The sequence below is a fragment of the Mytilus trossulus genome, chromosome 3 (genome assembly GCF_036588685.1).
Source record: "Mytilus trossulus isolate FHL-02 chromosome 3, PNRI_Mtr1.1.1.hap1, whole genome shotgun sequence".
Taxonomy (NCBI): domain Eukaryota; kingdom Metazoa; phylum Mollusca; class Bivalvia; order Mytilida; family Mytilidae; genus Mytilus; species Mytilus trossulus.
In genome coordinates, this window is record NC_086375.1 from 67,989,588 (window position 1) to 68,015,623 (window position 26,036).

At 31.0% G+C, this 26,036-nt stretch overlaps 1 protein-coding gene across 1 annotated transcript in view; it reads right to left on the reverse strand.

Annotated features, from left to right (window-relative positions):
• Positions 1-26,036, reverse strand: part of LOC134712214 (patatin-like phospholipase domain-containing protein 7) — an 83,156-nt gene that overhangs the window by 55,053 nt on the left and 2,067 nt on the right. Inside the window, exons 2-15 of the mRNA XM_063573542.1 lie at positions 22,607-22,615; positions 18,408-18,489; positions 17,995-18,083; positions 13,772-13,863; positions 13,153-13,299; positions 11,603-11,762; positions 10,383-10,463; positions 10,020-10,081; positions 9,491-9,557; positions 8,879-8,959; positions 7,421-7,529; positions 6,794-7,050; positions 4,162-4,239; positions 3,418-3,492 (exon numbers count right to left, since the gene is read on the reverse strand). Coding sequence (XP_063429612.1) covers positions 3,418-3,492; positions 4,162-4,239; positions 6,794-7,050; positions 7,421-7,529; positions 8,879-8,959; positions 9,491-9,557; positions 10,020-10,081; positions 10,383-10,463; positions 11,603-11,762; positions 13,153-13,299; positions 13,772-13,863; positions 17,995-18,083; positions 18,408-18,489; positions 22,607-22,615 — 1,389 coding nt within the window. The remainder of the gene's footprint in view (positions 1-3,417; positions 3,493-4,161; positions 4,240-6,793; positions 7,051-7,420; positions 7,530-8,878; positions 8,960-9,490; positions 9,558-10,019; positions 10,082-10,382; positions 10,464-11,602; positions 11,763-13,152; positions 13,300-13,771; positions 13,864-17,994; positions 18,084-18,407; positions 18,490-22,606; positions 22,616-26,036) is intronic.

Below are 26,036 nucleotides of genomic sequence, written 5' to 3' on the forward strand. Positions count from 1 at the left end.
CACTTTTGTCATGACAAAATTCATTTTTGTTACACAGACTTGACTTTTGTTACCTAATTTGAAAATTGGGCGACAAAAGTTAATTTTGTATTGAAATTAGTTTAGTTTGGTTTCTGTGAACTCATTTGCATACAAAATCGACTTTTGTTACACAAAATTGACTTTTGTTACACAAAATTGACTTTTGTGAGACAAAATTGACAAAATTGACTTTTGTCTCAACAAAATTGACTTTTGTCTCAACAAAATTGACAAAATTGACTTTTGTGAGACAAAATTGACAAAATTGACTTTTGTCTCAACAAAATTGACAAAATTGACTTTTGTGAGACAAAATTGACCAATGTGATCAACAAAATTGACAAAATTGACCAATGTGATCAACAAAATTGACAAAATTGACTTTTGTGAGACAAAATTGACCAATGTGAGACATAATTGACTTTTGTGAGACAAAATTGACAAAATTGAATTTTGTCTCAACAAAATTGACAAAATTGATTTTTGTCTCAACAAAATTGATTTTTGTATCACGAAAGTCAATTTTGTCTCACCAAAGTCAATTTTGTCTCATAAAAGTCAATTTTGTTGTTACAAAATTGAATTTTGTCGTCACAAAAATGAATTTTGTGGTCACAAAATTGACTATTGTCTCAACAAAATTGACTTTTGTCTCAACAAAATTGACAAAATTGACTTTTGTCTCAACAAAATTAACAAAATTGACTTTTGTCTCAACAAAATTGACAAATTGATTTTTGTCTCAACAAAATTGACAAAATTGACTTTTGTCTCAACAAAATTAACAAAATTGACTGTTGTCTCAACAAAATTGACAAAATTGATTTTTGTCTCAACAAAATTGACAAAATTGACTTTTGTCTCAACAAAATTGACAAAATTGACTTTTGTCTCAACAAAATTGACAAAATTGATTTTTGTCTCAACAAAATTGACAAAATTGACTTTTGTCTCAACAAAATTAACAAAATTGACTTTTGTCTCAACAAAATTGACAAAATTGAATTTTGTCTCACAAAAGTCAATTTTGTCTCACAAAAGTCAATTTTGTCTCACAAAAGTCAATTTTGTCTCACAAAAGTCAATTTTGTCTCACAAAAGTTAATTTTGTCTCACAGAGGTCAATTTTGTCTCACAAAAGTCAATTTTGTCTCACAAAGTCAATTTTGTATGCAAATATATTTATATTTGCATACCTTTTAGACAAAATTGACTTTTGTCATGACAAATATGAATTTTGTCTACAAAAATGAATTTTGTCATCACAAAAATGAATTTTGTCTACACAAATGAATTTTGTCATCACAAAATTGAAGTTCCTACAAAACAAGTCTGTAGCACATAGTTTTGTAAGACAAAAATGATTTTGTTATGACAGAATTGAATTTTGTACAAAACCACAAGAGTCCCATTCGGCGCCCCGTAATACCTACTTGGGATCCATACTTAAAACAAGACATAAATAGAATTGAAAAAGTTCAAAGGAGGGCTGCGCGTTTTGTTACCAACAAATACAGAAACACCTCAAGCGTTGGTAACATGTTACAACATCTTGAATAGCGCAGTCTCTCTGACAGAAGAATAGACTCCAGATTGGTAATGGTTTACAAAATTGAACACGAAAAGTTTGCAATTCCTAAAAATAACAAATTAATTCCACAAAAAAGACAAACAAGACATTCTAATTCGAACAGTTTCCAAATTCCGTCCTGCAAAAAACAGTACAGAAAATAATCATAATTTCTAAGAACTATTACTTACTGGAACAAACTACCAGATAACATTGTAATTTGCACTTCAGTAGACTCTTTCAAATCTTCAATTTCAAAGCATCAATATTAACTTAATTACAACATCTTACTTTATTATACAAAACAATTAATATCTTTAATTTTTTCGTATATTTTTAAAAAATTGTACATTTTTTCAATTTATGTCTTGTTGTAAGTTTCCTCCTGTGACATAATCTTCAATTTGTTGAAGGCAGTCACTATATGGTAGAAAAAAATATATATTCTGTATTGGCAATGACAGACGGCAGAAAACGTCACGTAACGCTATGGCAACAACCCCACATTAACTCCACTTTGCGTTCACACTAGAATGTGGGGTAACTAATCCCGGTTCGCCCCATATTAACTCCACCTCAGATGAGGGGTAATTTTAATCCGGGTTCGCCCCAGTTTAACGTGTTCACACTATTGAAATTTAATCTGGATTAATTAATTCGGGTCGAACCCGGTTTAAAAATGCATAGTGTGAACGGGGTATAAGAAAGGCAAACAATAGTTAACTGTAGTAGACCTAAACATAATAGATACTTGTGCAGATAAAAGGGAGGTAACTCTAATATCTAAAATTGATATACGGTTGTTTATGCTTCATATACTTATTTGAAATCAGGATTGTGATGTTTACCAAGAAAGAGTTTAACATGTTTATAGATAAAGTATGTTTCAACTCACTTTTCTATTCTGAAAAAAGTATTGAATAACTATTAAAAACAAGAATGTGGCCAAAGTACAATGATGCCCCACTCCCACTATCATTTTCTATGTTCAGTTGTCCTAAAATTGGGGTAAAAACTCTTATTTGGCATTTAAGTTACAATGATCGTATCATAGGGAACATGAATACTAAGTTTCAAGTTGATTGAACTGCAACTTCATCAAAAACTACTTCGATCAAAAACTTTGGGCCCCTTATTCATAAACCTTTGGGACCATAACCCCCAAAATCAATCCTTACCTTTCTTTTGTGTTTATAAACATTGTGCTAAAATTTTATTGATTTCTATTTACTTATACTAAAGTTTTTATCTAGAAACCACCTGTCTTAGGAAAACGCTGACGTTGGCGCTGAAGATGACAACGACATGATACCAATATACCACCACAAAAATTTTAATTTTTGCAGTCATATAAAAAGGACAACTTATATAAAAAAAAATTTAATCCTACATGTATATGGATATTAGAAGATTAAACACATTTATTTAAAAAGCCTTGTTACAACATCAATGCACACTGAAAACATTTTATAATACAAATCTTACTTTAGAAGGAACATTGAATATTTAACCTTTATGTTAGTACATGTCCAAAACAATGAAAACAATTATAGTACAGAAAACATAAACTAAAATTACACACAAACTTAAGTGAGAACAGGACTTTCAGAGCATGTTATTTGACTGTTGTTAGAATTGTATTACCTTGTTAGAAAGAGTTATGAATGTGTAGGAGGAATTTGAATGAACAATCAATGTCTGAGAAAATTTTATGTCATAAAAATCATATAAACATAATAGACTCAAAATATTCTATTCTGTCCACCTAAAATAAAGTCGTGAAATAAACCAAAACTATGTCATCATGGCTATATTTAGCATCATACCTCCTTCTTTTCATCACCAATCATCTGCTGTACAACATTCAACGATCCTGTTACCACAAATATCAAACTAGCATCCTGTAAGGAAAAATGTATTAAATATCTTGTTTCTAAGGATAAATCAGACTTGTGTGTACCTCAATGTCATATGAATTTTGTTTTTGAGACATAATTTCACGGTTAGGTACTTCTAAACAAGTAGATTAAAATAAGAAACTAATCTTATTTATGCAGTGAGACCCTTCAGATATTCTTTTATCATTTATATAGCAGAAAGACTAACTCATTTCATTTTAATACTATTGATATCCAATAACCACATGTTGGTTTTTAATTAATACAAGGAAGTTAAATACAAATGAAAAATTACAGCTTAAGTCAATGTCTTAGAATTATCTAACTATTCATTCCACGCACATCTTTTAACTATATCTACTTTTCCTTTACTCTGTCAACCACATAAACACTAGGTTGGAATTCTCCTGAATCCTAGGTTAATCTTACTTTTCTATAGTTATGATTTTGAATCTAAAATTGAAGCATCTTATTTTGTCTGGATGCAGCAAAATAAATAGTGGACTAAATTCCACAAAGCCTCCAAATTTATAAACAAAGTTATATATAGGTTCTATAAAATCAAATGGTTATTGTAAACATTATCAAATCTGTGCATATTTTTTTTATGTTACAATAAATAAACAGACTTGCTGTATAAACACAATGACTGGTCAGCAGTGAATATCTTACCTGATCCCCCTGCCTTATTATTGAGTGTCCTCCCTTCATTCTTCTTACTTTCAACTTGTCATCTAATAATGATTGGTCCTATGATAAAAAAAAAAGATGACATTGACAATTTTTTAACATGAAAAATTCATAATAAGGCCATACCAAAACTCATTCTGTCGGTCATCACAGAAAGGCACTTTGTCCTTTTAATTAATAAATTCAACCCAGACAAGCACTTTGTTCTGATAAGTAATAAGTTTAATGCATAAGATGTACATTCCGTAAATATCTATAGCTAAGTCCAATGAAGGCTGCAAACATAAAACTTTTGAACTTTTATAATACCCAATAGAGGTTTATTTTGTGTCCCCTACTTTTTTGTGTTTTAATTCACAGTTGCAACTTTTGGTTAAAGCATACTGGAATGCCCTTTAGTATATCAAAACTTTTTTGATACCCAAGTTAAAATAAAGTATATAAATGACTGATTGATTGTTGGTGTTAACAGCCACTTTGAGCACTTTTTGCTATATTTTTACAGCTAGTTTCTTTAGTGGAAAAGGCCAGATTGGCTAGAGAGAACCATAGATCTTTGTATGAAAATTGCCCATCCTTATCAATTAGGAGTTTTGTACCTGCTAAGTGTTGGGTTAATACTCACAACCCCATTATTGACAGGCTAGTGCTAGTGTAGAAAAACTACTTAGACCACTCTGGCAATGAAGCTTCTCAAAGTATACAGATGTTAGAATTGAATATCCATACCTGTCAACTGACCCGTATTCTGCGGGTGTGACCCGAGATTTTCACAATTATGAGGGATCACCCGGGACACCCACCGGGTCATTAAAATAACCCGGGAATTCCGAAAATGACCCGATTTCACCCGTTTTTCTTAGCTTTGAGATTGATTTCATAAGTAATATTCCTTTGAAATACCGGCAAATTCGTAATTCTTCCATGAACAGGAAGTTCATTTAGCTATGCAAACTGTCAAATTAAGTGACCCATTAAGTGTATGGCTTCACTTGACAGCTTTGGTGTCAAACAAACTGTTAATTAACACCAATTACCTTAGCTTTAGGTCGTAAATAAATTGTAAACATATTTCAAGTAGACGTCTAGAGTTACTTCCCCTTATTTGTCACCATTCAAAATTATTTACGTTTTATGGGTGAAAAAGATTAAATCATTAATAAATATAAAATTCAAATACATATTGAAAACTAAATTTTTATTATTTATATACCTTTATACAATTTTAAAAAAAAAAGTTGAAAATTATTTTTTACATTTATACCTTCTTTAACTATATTACTATATTTTATCACAGTCTAATTTCCTACTTCATTCAGATTGGCATTTTTAAAGGCTACATAGCCAGTAATCTCAAACATTTAAAAATTACTTTTGAACAATTTTAATTCTTTATTTGGATGATTACAAATAGTAAAGAACATAAGACTGTTACACAGAATTATAAAAATCTTTAAAAGTGCAATGAAATAATAATTAATAGGATTTAAAATGACTTAACCAAGTGAACATGCATTGATGTTGTGGTATCTTTGATATACTCTACAAGAAAATTTGTAAGGGTTCCGCGGAACCCAGTGTCTCGCCTACTTTTGCTGTAAATTGCAGGCTCAACAAAAATGAGGGAAAAAATCAATAAAAATATTCCGCTTGATACTATCTTTTGATTGTAAGAAGCTTCTGTCCCAAGTTTTTAAGAAAGTTATCAAAATTTTTAAAAATTTAATCACAGAGTGAATGTGTTGTTACTTGGCAGAAAATCTAAGTCCATTTAAAGTAAAATACGGAAAAAATGGATTTATTGTTTTACAAAATTAACTTCTGGATACTATCTAATGATTATAAACAAGCTTCTGTCCAAGTTTGGTACAAACTAAGGATTGTTTAAGAAAGTTATTAAAATTTTAAAAACTTTTAACCACAGAGTGAATGTAATGTTTTCCCGCAGAAAAACTAAATCCATTCATAAGAAAAATACAGAAAAAAACAAATTTTATTTTCACAAAATTAACTTCTGGATACTATCTTATGATCATGAACAAGCTTCTGTCCAAGTTTGGTACAAACCCAGGATAGTTTAAGAAAGTAATTAAAATTTTAAAAACTTTAACCACAGAGTGAATGTTATGTTTTTCCGCAGAAAAACTAAGTCCATTTATAAGTAAAATACGGAAAAAATTGAATTTTATTTTCACAAAATTTACTTCTGGATACTATCTTATGATCATAAACAAGCTTCTGTCCAAGTTTGGTAGAAATCCAGTGAAGTTTAAGAAAGTTATTAAAATTTCAAAAACTTTAACCACAGAGTGAATATTTGTGGACGCCGCCGACGACCACGCCGACGGAATGTAGGATCGCTTAGTCTCGTTTTTTCAACTAAAGTTGAAGGCTCGACAAAAATGTACCATAAGTACTGAAATTCAGCTCGAAAAAGTTCGTACGCGTTATGACCTGAGATTTGATTCTTCAATGCAGGTCATGACCTGCATTTTCATCGTCACAGGTTGACAGGTATGAATATCACTAATTTATCACAAAGGGCTCCATCTTTAACACAAGTTTATAACTTTGTTTTTTTTCTTTCTAAAATTAGTTTTTAACAAAATTATACCTGAATTTTGATAATATTAACTAAATCTTTCTTTGCCAACTGTAAAATAACATCATCAGTTATTTCCTGACTGGTATCTGAATGATGACTCTTAGTACCAGTATCAGATGGTATCTTAAGCTTAGGAGTAGGTTGTCCATCATCTACGATCTCAGTGGATCCTATGTTCTCTACACCTGCTCTCTCACAAGCAACATCAAAATCTGACCTTGGTTTGTCAGCAGAGTTGTCAATAAAAAACTTTGGATTTCTGGAAGCTTAAATCAAATATTAATAGAGAATTGTACATTTTCAATAATCTCTTTAATAGAATAATTACCTATTTCATCATATTTATGAAAACAAAGTTGAAATCATGAAATCTTTAAAAGCCACCTGACTTATAAAGTGTTAATGTATAAGTAAAGAGACAAATTGTATCTCTAGATACAAATAATATTATTTCTTTGGCAAAAAGTTTATCATTCAACTCCCTTGAGGAGATCTATATATAAAAAAAGGTGTTTAATAGTTGTTTTTAAAAATTGAGAAAAAATAAATTTTCAAAAATCAAAAATCCTATTATCAAGTAACCAAATTGATCATATATGAATCTATATAATTAATTGTAAGGTAAAGTATTTATACCCTCTGACTTCTCCATGTCTAAACTTCCTCTGTGTTTACGAGGACTAGTTGGCCAGTTGTTAGGGTTACTAATGCTGGATATTGAGAGTAAACTTGGTTTATCTGATTGCTACAATGCAAAAAATAGTTCAAATGTGATGAAATACATGTCAAACTAAATAATAGTCAATGTTGTGTAAGAAGATGTATTTGCTTAATCTTATGGAATGACCTAGGAAATTTTCAAATGTACTTTAGGTATAGTTTTTTTTTTATTTGAAGGCTAAACTGTTGCCTATAATTGCTTACAACCACTTCATTTTAACTTTGTTGGATAGCTGTCTCATTGGCTATCATACCACCTATCCCTTTTTCATATTTCTACAGCACCTACTGCAAAATTCTCTCTCAGTAATTCTGCAGCAATTACTGAAATATATATATATTCTTTTATTTTAACCCTTTCTCCTCTTTGATCAAATAAACTCTTTTCTAAATTTATTGTAATTGGGTCAAGATGCATATTAGTTTCTTTATAAGTGTTTATGGTAAGGGTTCCTTCTGTTACTCTGTCCTTATCGTTAACTTGGATATGTGTGATGGCTTGTTTTGAAGCAGAGACATTTTGACATATGTGGTTAAATTTTCGGGGTAGGCAGTGAGATTACTTTTTCTGTAAATTAGCAAACCCCAAGTATCCTTTTGTGATGTGGCTCCTCATGGTAGAAAATTCCATTTTTAACACAATAAGTTCTTTGAAAATTTAATACTTTGAACACATTTAATAGCTCCATAGATTTTACACATTTGTTCTGTGTTCCCCTACTTTCTAAATTAACTCAAATGGGTAAACTCAGTCACTTGTTTATCATAGAAAAGTGTCAAATATCACTACACAGAGATATTTTGCTTACACATGACTTTTGAGTTCCTCATTTCAAGGCACATTAGGGATACTGTCCCAAGTATAGATAACTGACTTGAAATGCTGGACTTAGATCTAAATTGTCACATATTTACTGATAACTTACTGATTTAAGTAATTCTGAACTGAGACCAAGGTAATTATGTAATGCTGTAAATGTGATAACTTACTGATTTAAGTAATTCTGAACTGAGACCAAGGTAATTATGTAATGCTGTAAATGTGATAACTTACTGATTTAAGTAAATCTGAACTGAGACCAAGGTAATTATGTAATGCTGTAAATGTGATAACTTACTGATTTAAGTAATTCTGAACTGAGACCAAGGTAATTATGTAATGCTGTAAATGTGATAACTTACTGATTTAAGTAATTCTGAACTGAGACCAAGGTAGTTATGTAATGCTGTAAATGTGATAACTTACTGATTTAAGTAATTCTGAACTAAGACCAAGGTAATTATGTAAGGCTGTAAATGTGATAACTTACTGATTTAAGTAATTCTGAACTGAGACCAAGGTAATTATGTAATGCTGTAAATGTGATAACTTACTGATTTAAGTAATTCTGAACTGAGACCAAGGTAATTATGTAATGCTGTAAATGTTACCCTCTGTAATCTAATCATGATAATCTGAAAAAATAAATATCTTAAAATTAAATCAATTTTAATCAATAACAGATAGATAGATCATAGAAATTTCTTATTGGCAAACAACTTCATTTTAAATACTATTAGCAAAAATTAAGATAATATGTCACAATAAAGCACATATGTATTGTCTGGGTTTTTTTCATTGTAGCAATCAGATTAACCAAGTCCAACTGAAACTGACATTTCAATGACATACATGTCAGCTATTAACATAAACAATAATACTTCCATGCATTAGCTTTAAATCTATTGTTTTTGTTCCATGTTGAAGGCCTCTCTGTGACTATTAGAAGAAGAACATTAATAAAAAAGCTGTTCCTTAGATAATATAACTCCGAACTTAACTGAATATCTTAGACTATAGATTCTGTAACTCTGAAATTTATCAGCTACCCTGACTTAAGATTCTATAACTCTAAACTTAACTGAACTTCCTAGACTATAGATTCTATAACTCTGATGATATTAACTGAACTACCCAGACTATAGATTATAAAGTTCTGAATTTACCTGAACTACCCGAACTAGAGATTCTGGGAATCTTTCAAACAAGGACTGAAATGCTAATGCTGGAAGTCTGAAAATATAAGGAATGAAATTTAAACATATATCCTTGATAATAATTTCGTAAAAATCAGGAAATAATTGTGACTGTAAAAGTATGAGATTTTTCTATGTTCCTAACATCCCATTGCGATGGATGGCAAAATTAAATTACCTTACAAGTCACTGTTTTTGATTTCAAGTTTCATGTGTAACCAATAAAAAAACATTTTCTTTCATAGTTTTAAAATGACACTTATAAAGGACTAAATTATCATGAGAAATGCAAAATAAAACTTATTGCTGAGCTCATCAAATGACTGCACAATGTGAACAAGGGAAAATTGATGAAATGTATATTAAAAGCAGGTGTATTGTTCTTATCACTTAAAGTTGTGTTCTATTTAAAACAATTGCTGGACTCAGTGTTCAACTTTTATCAAAAATCACATTTCATGGTCTGAAGGAACGTTTTACAACTTCACTGACTAATTACCTGAGGACAACTGTGTCTACTGCAGCTTTGGCACTGACTGTCTTATACGGCCGTACATGTCCCTATAGAAAATAGTAATATGTGATTAATTTTCAAAAGACTTAAAATATTATAATTACAATTTTTTTTATAAATTTCATCTGAATAAGAAAATATTAAATTACATTATCCAATGAATATGATTGGCCATTGATGGAAAAAGCCAATGATAAAATTAATCGGTGGAAAACCTTTTTTCTAATATAACTAACATTATTTGTTCTAAATGATTGATTGATTCTGAAACCAAAAAAATAAACAAACAAATTTTCATTTTGTTTTACCACTAGATCCATTTAAAAGACCAGTTTTCCAGCTACTTACCGTTAAGACATCCAGTATACTAAGTAAACTATGAAGACTTTCTCCTGTTGTTACATACTTCACCAGACATTCTGTACTGTCCTGTCAAATAAATCATTTGAACAATTACATCAAATTCATAACATCTACCTTTTATTTCATCACATATATCAAATCATTTAAATCTAAAAGACTTTAAATTTAATCTGATCTCAATTTTTCTTCCTACTGTTTCTATAGTTGTTAGAACATGATTTATTAAAATAAATGGGGAATGTGTCCACAGGGACACAGATGATACCCTCGCTTGTATAAAAACATCATAAAGGGAAATAATTTTAGAACGGTAAAAGTAACACTACCCAAATGTGTACTTGATCTGAGTTTTCTGGTGATAAGCATTGTGTATAAGTTTCATAACATTTGGTTGAGGCAAACTTAAGTAAGCAAACAGAAACAATAAATTCAGCAATTTTTCCATTTGTAAAGGGCTATAACTCTAGATTGGTTAAAGTGACACCACCACAATTCAAACATGATCACTGTTTTGTGGATATAAGCATTGTGTGTAAGATTCATAACATTTGGTTAAGGGCTATTCCAGTAAAAATGTATGGAGGGATTGGAAGGCAGTTTTTGTCAGCACCCGCCACCTGGACAATTGTAATTGAGAATTATAGTGCATTATAGTGGGAAAAGTTGCTCTGATACCCATCACCCATGTATTATTAATACAATGTGCCTTCCAACCCCCCACTACATTTTTTTCTGGAATAGCCCTGAGACAAACTTAAGTAAGAGAACAGAAACAAATTTTAGGATGTATGGAGGTACAGATGTATGGATGACCATCATGTATGTAAGTACGTACAGATGGACAAGGGTAAAACTAAATGCCCCTCTGCTATTGCTGGGGCATGAAAAGATTTATTTTTTTCCCCTTCAAATAACTTCAACATAACTGCATTACTGAGTGTCTTTAAATGGCTGATTTTCATGATAAGGATAGGGTTCAATAAAACCTTTTTGGCCTAATTTTTCAGTGTAATAAAATATTAAACTGAAAAGGGAAACATTGAATCTATTTCTGTTTGAAAATTTGGTTAAATAAAGAGATGTAGTAAGATTCATAATGAGACAAATATCCTGCATAGAGCATACTAGCAAATCTTGACGTTTCAGAATGAAATACATTATAAAGAATATGGGGCACATAGAAATTGCACAATTTATATGTTTACCTGTTCTTTGATTGTAACTTTGAGCTTTCCACTCTGTACAACATAAATACTATCATCTTGGTCCCCAATCCTAAATAAATAGGAACCAGCTGATATGTTCTTTGTTTCCATGTGTTTCACCAACTCCAGGAATAACGGCTTCTCAAAATGTCCAAATACTCTATAAATAAAGAAATAGACAATATTAAATAAACAGCCATAATGTGATTTCAATATAAGTTACTAAGAGACATCTCCTATTTTCATTTTGTCAATCATACTTAGATAAAAAAGGACAACATGCTGCATTAAATAATTGTTTATGTAAAAATAAGAAGATGTGGTATGATTGTCAATGAGACAAATCCCAACCAGATACTATACAAAGAAAATGTTAGCAACTATATTTCACCATATAGCCTTCACAACCCATACTGCTTAGGACGCTAAAAAAAGGTTTGGAAATTATTTTAATGCAAGTTCTGCTCCTTTAAGCTTTAAGAAATGTGTAGCATCTAATGCAATGAAATATATAATAAATTTCAAAACAAGAATGTGTCCATAGTACACGGATGCCCCACTTGCACTATCATTTTCTCATTCAGTAGACCGTGAAATTGGGGTCAAAACTTTAATTTTGAATTAAAATTAGAAAGATCATATCATAGGAAACATGTGTACTAAGTTTCAAGTTGATTGGACTTTAACTTCATCAAAAACTACCTTGACCAAAGACTTTAACCTGAACTTCACACTATCATTTTCTATGTTCAGTGGACCATAAAATTGGGGTCAAAACTATAGTTCGGCATTAACATTAGAAAGATCATATCATGGGGAACATGTGTACTAAGTTTCAAGTTGATTGGACTTCAACTTCTTTAAAAACTACCGTGACCAAAAACTTTAACCTGAAGCGAACTGATGCACGGACGCACAGACGGAAGAACGGAGGCATAGACCAGAAAACATAATGCCCCTCTTCTATCGTAGGTTGGGCATCAAAATGTATTCGAACAACTATTTTTACTGTGGACAAAAAGAACTCCTTAGAAAACTATGCAATAAACCAGAATGGTGATATTAGGGCCTATATCTAACTATTTAACCTATGAAGGACTAGAGTTAAATATTCAGAGAGAAAATAGTCATTGTTGTCCTAAAAATATTATCATTTGATTAGTCAATAAGATCTGTTTTGCTTTAGTTTTACATGCATGTATTGTACACTCTTTAATTTAGTCACTGAAAACCTCTTTAAGTTATGACCAAAAATATTTATCTGTAGGGAAAACTATCAACTTGGTTTTAATGTATCACAATATCAGTTTGGACAAAATGACCAGAAATATACTTTATGTACATTTCAAGGATGGTTAGGATGAATTACTGCTGTTTAGTATAGTTATAGTTTAGTGGTATATTTTAACGTTTTAAGTGCAGGTGATAATGACTGTATGTGTTATAAAAAATCTCCATACTAATGATATATGTAAGCTATAAAAAAAAATTATACTGCAATGATTTTTTTTAAATATTGCCATTTTACATTTTGAATTAAAGGTATTTACCTAGTGCTCCTTAACATGTATAACACTTCTGGAGGAAGTCTGTGGTCTGATTCCTCTATCTCTGATGAATCAGTTTCTAGGAAAGACTGTGGTGGTTCTTTATGTCTCAGCTGGGGTAAAGCTGAATGTCTTCTCATCTGTAATAACCTACAAATAAAATTGTACATTACATGTATAGTTATACTGAATTAAGTTAACTTAGCTTGTACTTAAAACATCTATTATAGCATGTAACAAATACAGTCATAGGACAAAAGTGAGTTCCTACTAAAAAAAATGTCCTATCATTTCAACTAACCGGTAATATCAAGTAACTTTATAAATGACTTTGACAAAAATGTCTGAATTTTCATTGGTATTTTTTTGCCATAATTTGCATGAGATTTGTTTTCATAATTGATGAAGATCTATATATGGAGTTGCATGCGAATTTCATCCATGTGGATTTATTTGTAGATCTTGTCTTGCTGATCACTTTTCAATTTAAAGTGTCTATCTATATATTATAGTTTTCAATAAATAATGTATAATCAACTTTTATGCAATGGTAGAATTTATTTTTATACCTGAAATGAAATACAATGGTCAAAATACAAGCAATAATAAGTTTTAAACCTACTTTCTTGCCAGTTTTAAAACAAGTTGTTTATTCTTTATCTTTCCTCTTCCTTGTGGCAAAGAACCAACTGTGTTTTTTGTAAAACTTTTAACCTGTAAACGAAATCAAATTTTATTTTCAACCAGAAAATCTTGGTTTCATGAATTATAAAATGTTCAACTATCTTTAACTAGCAACATCTTTTAAAATAACCATTCGACTGCAGAATTATGTCATTAGACTTATTTGTAGATTTTGTTTTGCTGATCACTTTTAATGTTTAAAGTTTCTATCACTCTATAAATCTATTGTAACAATGACACTTTTCAAGGTAAAAGGCAAAAATGAAGAGAAAAAAATAGTAAAATTTGTCATTTAAGGCAATAACTCCTGTTAGAAGACTCCAGACAATTTAGTTGTAATGAACAAATAGTAGATCTCAACATTTTAAACATACTACTGATATTGTTTTACATCTCACCCCTTTTTTTTTAAATTAATTTTGTATTTACATTGTGTAATAGATCAAATTTATTTGTTCAGTGTATGCCATTTCAATTGAACTGTTATAGTGGGGTTTTTTTCTAATTTTTGAGGTAAGGGGGGAGGGTGTTGCCAGTTAAAATGTTTAAATCTGCTGCATTTGTTTGCACCTGTCCTAAGTCAGGAATTTGTTGTTCAGTGGTTGTCATTTGTTGATGTGGTTCATAAGTGTTTCTTGTTTTTTTTATCTGGATTAAACCTGATTTTCCTGTTTGAATTGTTTTACATTAGTCACTTTGAGGCCCTTTATAGCTTGCTGTTCAGTGTCAGCCAAGGCTTTGGTTGATAGCCGTACTTTTACATATAATGGAACACTTTTTACAAATTGTTTCTTGGATGGAGAGTTATCTCAGTCACTGGCACTTGTACCACATCTTCTTGTACCTATATATTTTGACACTTTTAGATTTTCTGTATTTATAGTGGTTTTCAAAATAAAACACTTTTATTTAACCTCTATGCTCATTCTTAAAACATGTTGGCCATCTTGGTTGGCAAATAGGGGTGGGTGAGAGGAAGGGTCATTAGACACATTTTTAAAACTAAATATCTCTATTTTTTTGTGGTAAAGTTTGGTTGAATGTGGCCTAGTAGTTTCAGAGAAGAAGATTTTTGTAAAAGTTAAAAGATGACAACATCGTTTGGACAGGTGAGCTTAACATATCAAACAAAAACCAAAAGGTACTCTTTTGATTTTTTGTCTTCAAGAATCTGATTCTAAAATTATGTAACTTTATGGAGGATTTGTATCACTATACAAATCTGTGGTATCATCCATTTGTATTTGACTGAAGCATATGAATATGTTTATTTAAATTGTTTAGCTCCTTGTCACCAGTTAGTATGTCTTTGCTACTGTCAAATCTGTCTTATTTCCATGGCAACTTTTCAGTACTAATACTCTTTTAAATCTTTAATCTTATTTTCCATACATCTTCTGTAAAAATTTATCATGTTTTTTTTCTCTACGTATTATGCTTTATTCTCAGAATAAAAGATGTATAAAAAATCTAAAAGGATGCAATTCTAACTAGTAATTCATATTAAATGCCAAAATGTTTTAAAATAAAGCAACAGAAGAACCATACCAAGTTTTAATTTTTAAGTTAAGCAGAATCACAAACTTAGCCTTCCTAGTTTATTAACTAATTGTAATAAATGTACATATGAATTTAATTTAAAAGTCTTTCATAAATAAGATTATCTGATTGACCTATTAACAAAAGTTAACTCTGGTACCCTCAATTGTATTGTTATTCTTTTAAATGATTTAATATGAATTGACCCCGTTAGAATAAGATACAATCTATTCTATTTAATAATTTGAAAACATAAGATTACACTGCAATTGTTTCAAATACAAATTGGTTGTTACTTCAATAGTCTGAGATGCATATTAAAAAAAAAAAAATACTTTGAAAGTTACTAAAAAAATTATAATTAATATTTATACACGTATTACTCAAACAGATGGCATATCTTTCCTTCCTTGAACAAGGTAAATTGCACCTCTGTATACATTTAATGATTTCTAATTGCTGTGAAAATTTATGCAAAAAAAGAAAAAGAACAGAGTTCCAAATTATATCCCCAGTACTAGCCATTTCTTATATGTTTCAGAAGGGCATCCACCATTTAAAAAAAGCAAAAAACTGTTGTTAGCTTTCTTTTTACACTTTCCTTTTTTATCTAAATTTACTGATAAAACAAGGAGGATAACTCACTTATGTTAATCACAACTCAAAATGTGCATGTGGAATCTGTTTGATAAGATTTTTTTCCATTAATAACCAAAAAGTCAATGTTATCTTTTGAAGGGTAAGTAAAAGGAGTTGGGATGTTTATACCATTGATACAGCAATTCAAAACTGTGATACATAAAAAGTAAGTTAGTTTTGTTATCCACTTTAAATCTTGTAAACTACAAAGCAATGATAATATGAAAAAAAAAATCCTGTGATCTGTTTAAGCACAATTAAATTGTACCCTGTCATTTTCTAAACTTTTAAGTGTGAATATCCACTCATTGTTTAAAGGCAAATGGTGACCTTGTTTTTGTTCATCTTGAGTTCCTGAAAATTGTTTATCTGTCTTTTACATTGGTATTTCTGACATTTTTGTTCATCCATTGTAGTTATACCATTACTGTTATATCATAATTCTTGGATTATACATTACTAGATAAAGTTTATATAGTTATCTATAAACAGATTTACATGCAGAATCTTTTTTTTATCCAACCTATAAAATCCAGGTTATTATTTTCAACACTAGACATAACTAAACTATACAAAGAGTATGAGTAGCACACAGAAAGATAACAAGTAGTCAGTGAGTAGAATCAATACAGTGATATAAATTAAATCTAAGAAATTAAATAATGTGACAGTGGCAATCTATACAAAAAAACACAGAATTAAACTTGCCAAACCAGCCACTTCTGTAGCTACTAAGCTGCCCTGTTATAAACAATAAATATAACATCATCAGGGGTGATAAGCAAGGACTACATTTAACTAGAAAAAAGATATGAACAAAGTTTGTTTTCTCCATTTCACATATTTGTAATAAGTTTTGCTTTGAAAAAAACTAAAATCCTGTGGATAAAAAAAAATATTACACCTATGCCACTGAATATTATTTTAGAAATAAAGTTGTTGAGAGAAATATTGCAGATGTAAGATGTCTTTTCAATAGAAAACAAGTTTATCAGGGATTTGTTCAGTATTAATTATAATAAAATTTGATAAATTTGGGATTTATTAAGAATAAAGGATACTTCCATTTATGATACAGACTTTATCATGTGGTGTATAAGGTGAAAAAAAAACATTTTATTCTAGCTGTTTATCACCAATTAGTTTTTCTGAAATATATCACATTTTTTCCTAGAGACAGCAAAATAAGAATATATGAAACAGAAACACCATTGAAAGGAAATAAGCATTTGATTATATGTTGTGCTGTTCCACCACTGTCCCATGTTAGGTGGAGGGTTAGGTTTTGTCATTCCAGGGTATTTCATAGCTGACTATGTGGTATGGTTAAGGCCATACAGTGATACATAGTTGTTAATTTCTATTTCATTTGGTCCCTGGTAAAGTGTTGACTCATTGCCAATTATACCACATCATCCTATTCATGTATGAAGAACAAAAAAATATGTGTTGATTGTTTCATCAGTAAACCTCTTCAAACAACTAAAATATTTTTGTACTTTATATGTTATCTAGGTTATACAATCTCACAGGAAAAGGCAACTTAAAAACGATAAAAATAACTAAGACAAGAAAGGGAAAGGAGGTCCCTATACAACAGAGTAATTTTAGGAAACTGAAAATGTAAATATTTTACTTTTCTAAAGGAATGAATTCTATTTTTCAACAAATTTAGTTTAATAATCCAGCTTAACCAACAGAAAGCTGATCAAATGCAGATTTTCACAAAACGTTCTTTTTAAAAGACATTAGCAAATAAAATTTTGGATAATAAATTTAGAAAAAAGATTACCAGTAATTGTCTATAAATTACAAAAAAACAAAAATAATCTATGATATCAGGATTTGCCTAGTTTTCATGTAGTCAGTCAGAGAGTAAAAGCTTTACATAAATAAGCCATGCATGATGGATGTGTTCCTTGAAAGGCTTAAATTATGCAGCACCCTCTGTGAGGGCAATTATTCAAAATATGTATTCTATACCTTTCTCAACATTCTCCTTCCATAAAACAGCATCTTATCTCTTTTTCTAAATCTAGGTTTTCTCGGCATCCCAGCCCGGCTTGGCAAAACTGTAGATAAAAATAAGACATTACTTAACCTCATTATTTAAATAGTCATGTTATAAATTTATCTTCTTCCCTAATGCCATTCCAAATACTCAATAACTTAATTATTGAGCATCTGAGATCACCCCTAGTTTTTGGTGGGGTTCGTGTTGCTCATTCTTTAGTTTTCTATGTTGTGTCATGTGTACTATTGTACTATTGTTGGTCTTTTTCATTTTTAGCCATGGCGTTGTCAGTTTATTTTCCATTTACGAGTTTGACTGTCCCTCTGGTATCTTTCGTCCCTCTTTTAAGCTGTTAACAGTATATTCCGTAATAAAAACCAACCTTTTGTCCTTAGCTTCCATACTCCAAAGAATAAAACTACCAGGAATGTAATAATAGCTACACCAATAGCTATCATTATACTCTGAAATTAGAAAAAATAATTGTTGTCATTTAAAAATTTTCTCATAATTCAAAAGATTTAATGTCATGATAGAATAACTGAAAGAGATGCCTTGTATTTTTAACTAGGTTGCTACAAGTAACATTTTTTTGTTGTGGCTAACAACCAACAAACTAATGACAGGATTTGGAAGAGCATCTTTTGCTGCTTATCTTTTATAACAAGAGTGCACATGCTGAAGTGTTTCACCTTCTTTACTAACCATTGATATTATGTTGAAAGTCCTTAATATAATATTTTGAAACAATTATCACATCAATTTAACTTGATCCACGAAATGAGGTCAAGGTCAGCTAAACGAACTGGAAATACATGTGCACCTTACAATCATTCCATACACCAAATATAAAACATAGTTGAACTGTTGCACATCAAAGAAACAAACTGAACCAGGAAAACTAAACAAATCAATGAACCATGAAAATATGTCTTTGGTCAGATGAACCCTTCCAGACAGACTTGTACACCTTTCAATCATTACATACTTAAAATATAGTTAACCTTTTCCATAATTTTTTAAGAAACAAACTAAACCAGGAAAAATTAAGGTTGACCAATGAACCATGAAAATGAGATCATGGTCAGACAGACTTATACAACTTACAATCATTCCATACACCAAATATAGACCTATTGCCCATAGTATCTGAGATATGGACTAAACCACAAAAACATAACCTTGTTCATTGATTTGTGTAATGAGGTTAAGGTCAAGTGAAAACTGTGACAGGCATGAGGACCTTACAAGGTATGCATATACCAAATCTAGTTATCCTATTATCTATCATGAGAGAGAAATTAAGAATGTCACTGAACCATGATAATGAGGTCAAGGACAATGGATATGACAGATGGAAAATTCATAGCATGAAGCATCTAATCTATATACAATGTATGAAGGATCCAGGTCTTTTATCTTCTGAAATATTAAGCTTTCAAGAGATAAGTTAACGCAGCAGCCACCACCTTATCACTATGTTAAGCTTTCTGTACAAACTCGACAATACAACTTTAGAAAATTATTTCTGATATCATATGGTTAACAGGTCTCAGCGGTGTAGTGGTCTAAGTAGTTCAACTACTGCTCTACTCTAAATCTCAATTCATAAGGATTGTCAGTTTCCCTACCAACAGTCAGAGGTTCTGTCTGGGTTAGTCAGTCAAAGGAAAAGTTTCCTCTACCAAAAAAGCTGACCACAATGAAATAACAAAATAGTGCTGATAGAGGTGTGAAACACCAAGCAATCAATCATAAGGGTAAAGTTATAGCACATGAGTTCATGGGAGACCATCAAATATTTCTTCTTTTTTTTTCTTATCAGACTCTGAAAAGACTTTATTTTTTGTCCAAAATTTGTTAATTAATTTCTGATAAACATTATCAAAGACTGGCTAATTTCTTTTGTCAGTTTTCTTACATCCTCTTGCTTGACAACAGATATTTTCAGTCATCATTGTAAAAAAATCATCATGTCATTAATCTAGGCATTTTCCCCAAAGCAATTAGATAAAGCATAATATCCATAATTCTAAATTACCTTATTGCAAACTTGAAATTTTAAATACATCCAAAGATTACATGTCCCATCAAGCAATCACACATATTACTACAATTTGTACATGTATCTCCATTTGGTAAATCAGGATGACAAACTATAACAGTATTACACAATATTATTGATCTGATCATTAAATCATAAAACCATGGTTATGTTTCAAAAATTTGATTGACATGAATCATACTGGGTGAAACTATACTTCATTTTTTGTCTAAGAATTGGTAAATATTCAACAAAACAATCAATACAACAAGATCAGATTACAATTTGTCAATTAAAACAAAAAATCAAAAAGATTCTTCTAAAAAATAGAAAATAGTACGGGAGTCTATAGGGGCTTAAATCTTTTCCATTACCAATCTAAAAAGTAAACATGTTTGTAACAATTTTGCTCTATAGTATATATACACCCATTTAACTTAAAATAATATGGTTTTAAGGATTAAAATATTACAAAACATCCCTCCCCAAAAAGAAAAACAACAAAATAGACGGTATAGTAGACCAACACTTTCTCTGTCCTTTCAAAGTTGCACAAAACAAATACATCTGTCACAATTATACATAAGACCTTATACATATTATCCAACCATAAAGTACATCTGACTTTCAGATTCAAAGTAATGCAGCAGATAAGTTCAGGTGTGAGAAAGAAGAAAGAAGAAACACTGAGCAAATCTAATACCCTCTCTGAACTTTATTTGGGAGACTGTATGTTTCAAGGAACCTTTTTACTATTTTTGATTCACAGCAAGGTAAAAAAAAACTTCTAATGGCTTATATATATTCAAATAATAAATTGCTTTGCTGAGCACAGCTGGATACGACCGTAGATGTCCAGCCCTGAAAAGTTAGGGCCATAAATTGAAAATGGACACAATATTCAGGCTTGATACAGGTCTGAAGTTGGGATGTTATTAAATTTTTGACACAATTATAGGTTTCTGACACAGAATAACTGTACCTAGTCAAAGAACTGGTTATATGATTTGAATTTATATTCAATTTTTGCTTTTGTGCAAGACATGAAGTAGCCAATTGACCCCCCTCCCCCAAAAAAAATATGTTTACCCTGTTCATTTGCTTTTGTGCAATACACTATCCTGTTGAAAATTAAACCCAAAAATAAAATGTTTGATTTAGCATCAGTTCTTTTGTTATATTTTCTACACTTATAAAATATCTTATCTTAATATTTCAAACAATTTCAAACCTGTATTGTGTTTTAAATTAAGTTCAACACTTTGTCCTTCAAAGAGCAATACATTTTTAACTCTTCGTCAACTATGTTTTCTATGATTTGGTGACTCAAACTCAAACCAGAGGCTCTAAAGAGCTTGTATCACTCACCTCACACTACCTTAGTTTTTGAAATCATATTAAATAAAGATAAAATTTTGCTACAAAGTTACAAAACTTGGTCAGCAACTCATAAGGAACATTCATGCTATGTTGGGTTTCATTCCATTCAGTGGTTTTAAAAGAAGACTTTTGTATGCATTTCCCATAGGGTCCTATTTTTAAACTAAGTCCCAACACTGGCGGTCATCTTGGATGTTTGATTGGCGACATAGTAACAACACTTGGTCAGCATCTCATTAGGAACATTCATACTATGTTTTGTTTCATTCCTTTCAGTTGTTCACTAAAAAGTCATTTGTATGCATTTTCCGTATGGTCCTATGTTAAACTAAGTCCCCTGCTGGTGGCCATCTTGGATTATGGATCAACTACAAAGTAACATCACTTGGTCGGTACCTCATAAGGAACATTCATGCCATGTTTGGTTTCATTCCATTCAACAGTTCTCTAAAAGAAGTCATTTGTATGCATTTCCAATAGGGTCCTGTGTTAAACTAAGTCCCCCGCTGGCAGCCATCTTGGATGATAGATCAGTTACAAAGTAACAACACTTAGTCAGAACCTCATAAGGAACATTCATGCCATGTTTGGTTTCATTCTATTCAGTGGCTCTCTAGAAGAGATAAAAGACTGACCTTGGATTTTCACTAGAAAGACCATCACATTTTATTACAATGTATAAAACAACTTATATTGAAGAATAAGAGTTTATTGTTGTATTTCTTTTTTTATTAATTATTTAAAATAAAGTCAAAATATTTAAAGTACAAGATAAGATAAGATATTTAATTAGTGTAGAATATAACAAAAGCATTAATGCTTAATAAAACAAATTGAAGGAGAGCCCAGGTTGTGACTGAGTGTGGAAATATGAAGATAGAAAAGAAAGTATGACATGTGAATAAATGTAAATGTAAGAGCATAAGTACTCTATCATATTTGAATCTTCATATCATATGTGAGGTTAACTTGATTCTGACTGAATGCAGCTCTTTCACTGTGTAGATGGTAGGTTTTTATCATCAGCTTTTGTTTTACATTAAGTATTACAACATCCCAGGTTGACAAAAGTTAGAGTTGGATTAGGACTTCCAATAGTGGACTGTTTTGTGCCCATAAACTTATAGTCTAGCCTATAATAATGTTGTCAAGCATACCATTTCAAGCTATTTGTACATACATGTATATATATATATATATGAATGTAGGACTCAAATCTATTGTGAGTTCCAACTCTAGGGCAGATTCCAAATCCATAGCAAATATGATGTAACAAATGACAATCAAATCAAATGGCAGATCTTTTTTTCAGGGAAAAAAATAAATTATGTTACAATTGAATAACACCATATTACATTGTCGCTGATGCTAACAATGGTGGAATCCATAGATTTGAAGAGGGACAAAATGTGCTGTATGGACCGAATCCTGCAATCCGGTTTTCAGTACCGGATATTTTAGAAAATATTTTACTGTCTATGGCTGGTACAGTTTATTAAAATGAAAGATAAAATTAATGGATACCAATTTGATTTAGATCGTCATCAAATCTGAAAAAGATGTATGAATGATGAAATAAAGATTATTTGAAATTTCAATCTGTTCCTTTTAATTATAATTTTTGTCTTATGAAAAAAACTACCTTCCTGTTTTTCATTGACTTGCTAGTTGGTTTAATACAATGTAGATACATGTATAGGAAGATGTTGTATGAGTTATTGATTAAATGTTTATTTCAGACTTGGGATATTAAAATATCAAATATGAATAAAATGAAAATAAACTAAATTGTTGACATAATCAGGTACAAAATGTTTGATCAGACCATAAAGTCAGTACAATGTCAGACTTCATGTTTATTGCAGCAATATTCATAATTGTATGCAGAGTAGATTTTGGGGATAGAGATGAAAGTACAGGTAAATCCTATGCATGTTTCCAAGTAACAATTCTTTATATTTCTTTTCGTTTGTCAGAGATTTCTTTCCATTTCTGTTGCGCAATACTGAGTAATTCTGTTTTCGGACTTTATATACTGTTTTATGTGCCCTTTTGGCCTTTTCATTTCATCGAGAATTCACACACCTAACTTGTTTGACAACTTTATTACATTTAGATTGAAATATTATGCTTTGTATAAACCCTAATTCTTTGTATTTTCTTTTTGTAAATATTAGTAGAACGGTTGAGATGATTTTATAGATAATACTATGGCGCATGATGTATGGACTTAAATATTTAATTGCACGGCATACATGTATTTTGAAATGTTATATTAAAACTGTTTGGTGTGTATCTCCTGCCATATTAGTCTTTGTTGTTTCTTTAATAGCATAAGAAATAATTTATGTTCAAACAAGCAAAGCGAGGTAGAACATAAGTTGCAATGATGTTTCCCCTTATTTATAAACCATTTTTACATCAATTATGAAAATCTACCCCTATTCAACATGGCTTCAAGAACTGTAAAGGGCATTGATAAGGTTAAAACTTCTAATCTCTATTTGGAAATATCTTACACTTTTGACAACAATTATAATGATAGTCAATAATACCAACTATTGAGGGGAATGATTTCATACACCTTATCGCTATTTGTCTGCCATTTCTAGACATCACAAATGTTCCTGTCAAATTTTGTCATCTTAATAGAAAATATCTGTCGCCACAATGGAAACTTGAGAGCTGATTCTCGGGGTCAACCATTGCAGATTTCCAGAAAGTAAGGGTTTACTTTTATAATTCAAAATTTGACTTGGATGGAGAGTTGTCTTATTGGCACTAATACCACATCTTATTATATCTATTGATTCTATCAAATAGACAACTTTTGAATTTGTGCACTTTGCTGAATATTTGCTTTGTCATAGTGCTTATGATGTTACGTCACAGAACAAACAGATTGTTCAATAGACCACTTTCGAGTTCATCCTTCATCAGAAAAAAATCATCAACTATGAGAGCCTTCATGACATCCTTTACCAGATAGAGGGGATCGCCTGTATCCCTGCACTATTAACGTTCATCAAGCGTCTTAGTGATCGTCATTGTGCAGGATAAACTAGAAATAATGTTTGTTTTGTAAGTACCTTATCACAATTCCCTAATGACAGCAGTGCTGATTGTCAATAATGAGTATTTTTTCATTTGCGGAATAATTCATGCAATATAGCATTATAGGTTTTTAACACCTAGCTCAACATACACCTTATTGCTATTAGCCTACTCGGCTGGTTGACCCGGCCGCTTGACCTTTTGACGCATACAACAATCACTTTTCCATTGTGGCATCAGATATTTTGTTTTATGATGTCAAAATTTTACGGGAATCCGTGTGATATCCAGTAATGGCGGAAAAATAGCGATAAGGTGTATTGGAACCGAAGTGGCGATGCGCCTTATCTGTATCTGTGTAAGGAATTCCCTCCTTCAAAGGAGCACTTCTTTTCAGAATCGGTTTAAAAGTTCACAATATATATATTTACAGGACTATATTTACAGGGGTCTTTGGTAAACAAAAAAGTAAAAATCTACGCCCGTGGGGTGAATGCTGGCTACATTCAATGGCCCTTTCGTTTGTTTGACGGTAGAGCTTTCAAAAGTTCATTTCTTTTGGTATGTAACGCATAGCACAGTTTTCTATTTATATACTCCACTTTGAAGCAGTTGTCCATGCATTTGCATCTACAGCCACATGCGCATAATAATCTACTTGGGTCTAAAATAAGCTGTTTATTTATTACTAAGCTGGTTAGGTTAAAGCATTTATCACAGTTTTTAATGCTACGAAGAAAGCAGTCTAATTCATACAAGTATGGTATACGAATATTATTCAGAGGTTTACAATCTAGAATAAAATGTTCAACAGTTTCTGAATTTTCGTTGCAGAGAAGACAAGTTGGATCTATTGAATTCTGGTTAAATGCAGCCTTATTGCTTTGCAGGTAATAAGTTCCTGTTAATAGCTTTAATTTTGGTTGTAGGCGGCTAATATCTTGTGCAGAGGTACCAACACTTGCCAGACATGGATGAATATTGTACCATAGAATATTGTTTGCAGATAAATTGCGAAGAGAGCTGAATAATGATACTTTTGTCCTGAGTTGTTCATACCAAACGTTGTCCACCGCCTTCTTAACAATTGCTTTCCATCTGTATCTACTGACCGGGTTCTGTATAAGTTCATGAGCTGATTGTAGGTTATATTGTGCAAGTAAGCAACGTATTTTAGAGAACCAGTTTTTGGAGTTAAATCCGGATATCAAGAGTTGTCTTTCTGCCAGATCTTTTTCAACGGATGATTCCATACCACAAATCTTGTTGTATATGTTTAAGGCTGCTTTGTGTATAATGCCTTGGAGTGGTATAACTCCTGCTATAGTATAAATTGCTGCATCCGCCGTGTTGTTGGGAAGCGACAAGATCTGTTTAATTGATTTTCGATAGAATACTTCTAGTGGCTCTAATTGTTTATTGTCTGGAAGAAGAATGTCAATTCCATAGATAAGAACGGGAAGAACATAAACGTTGAAAATGTGAAGACATGTTATTGGATTTAGCCCATTCTTTCCATGCAGACCAGCCCCC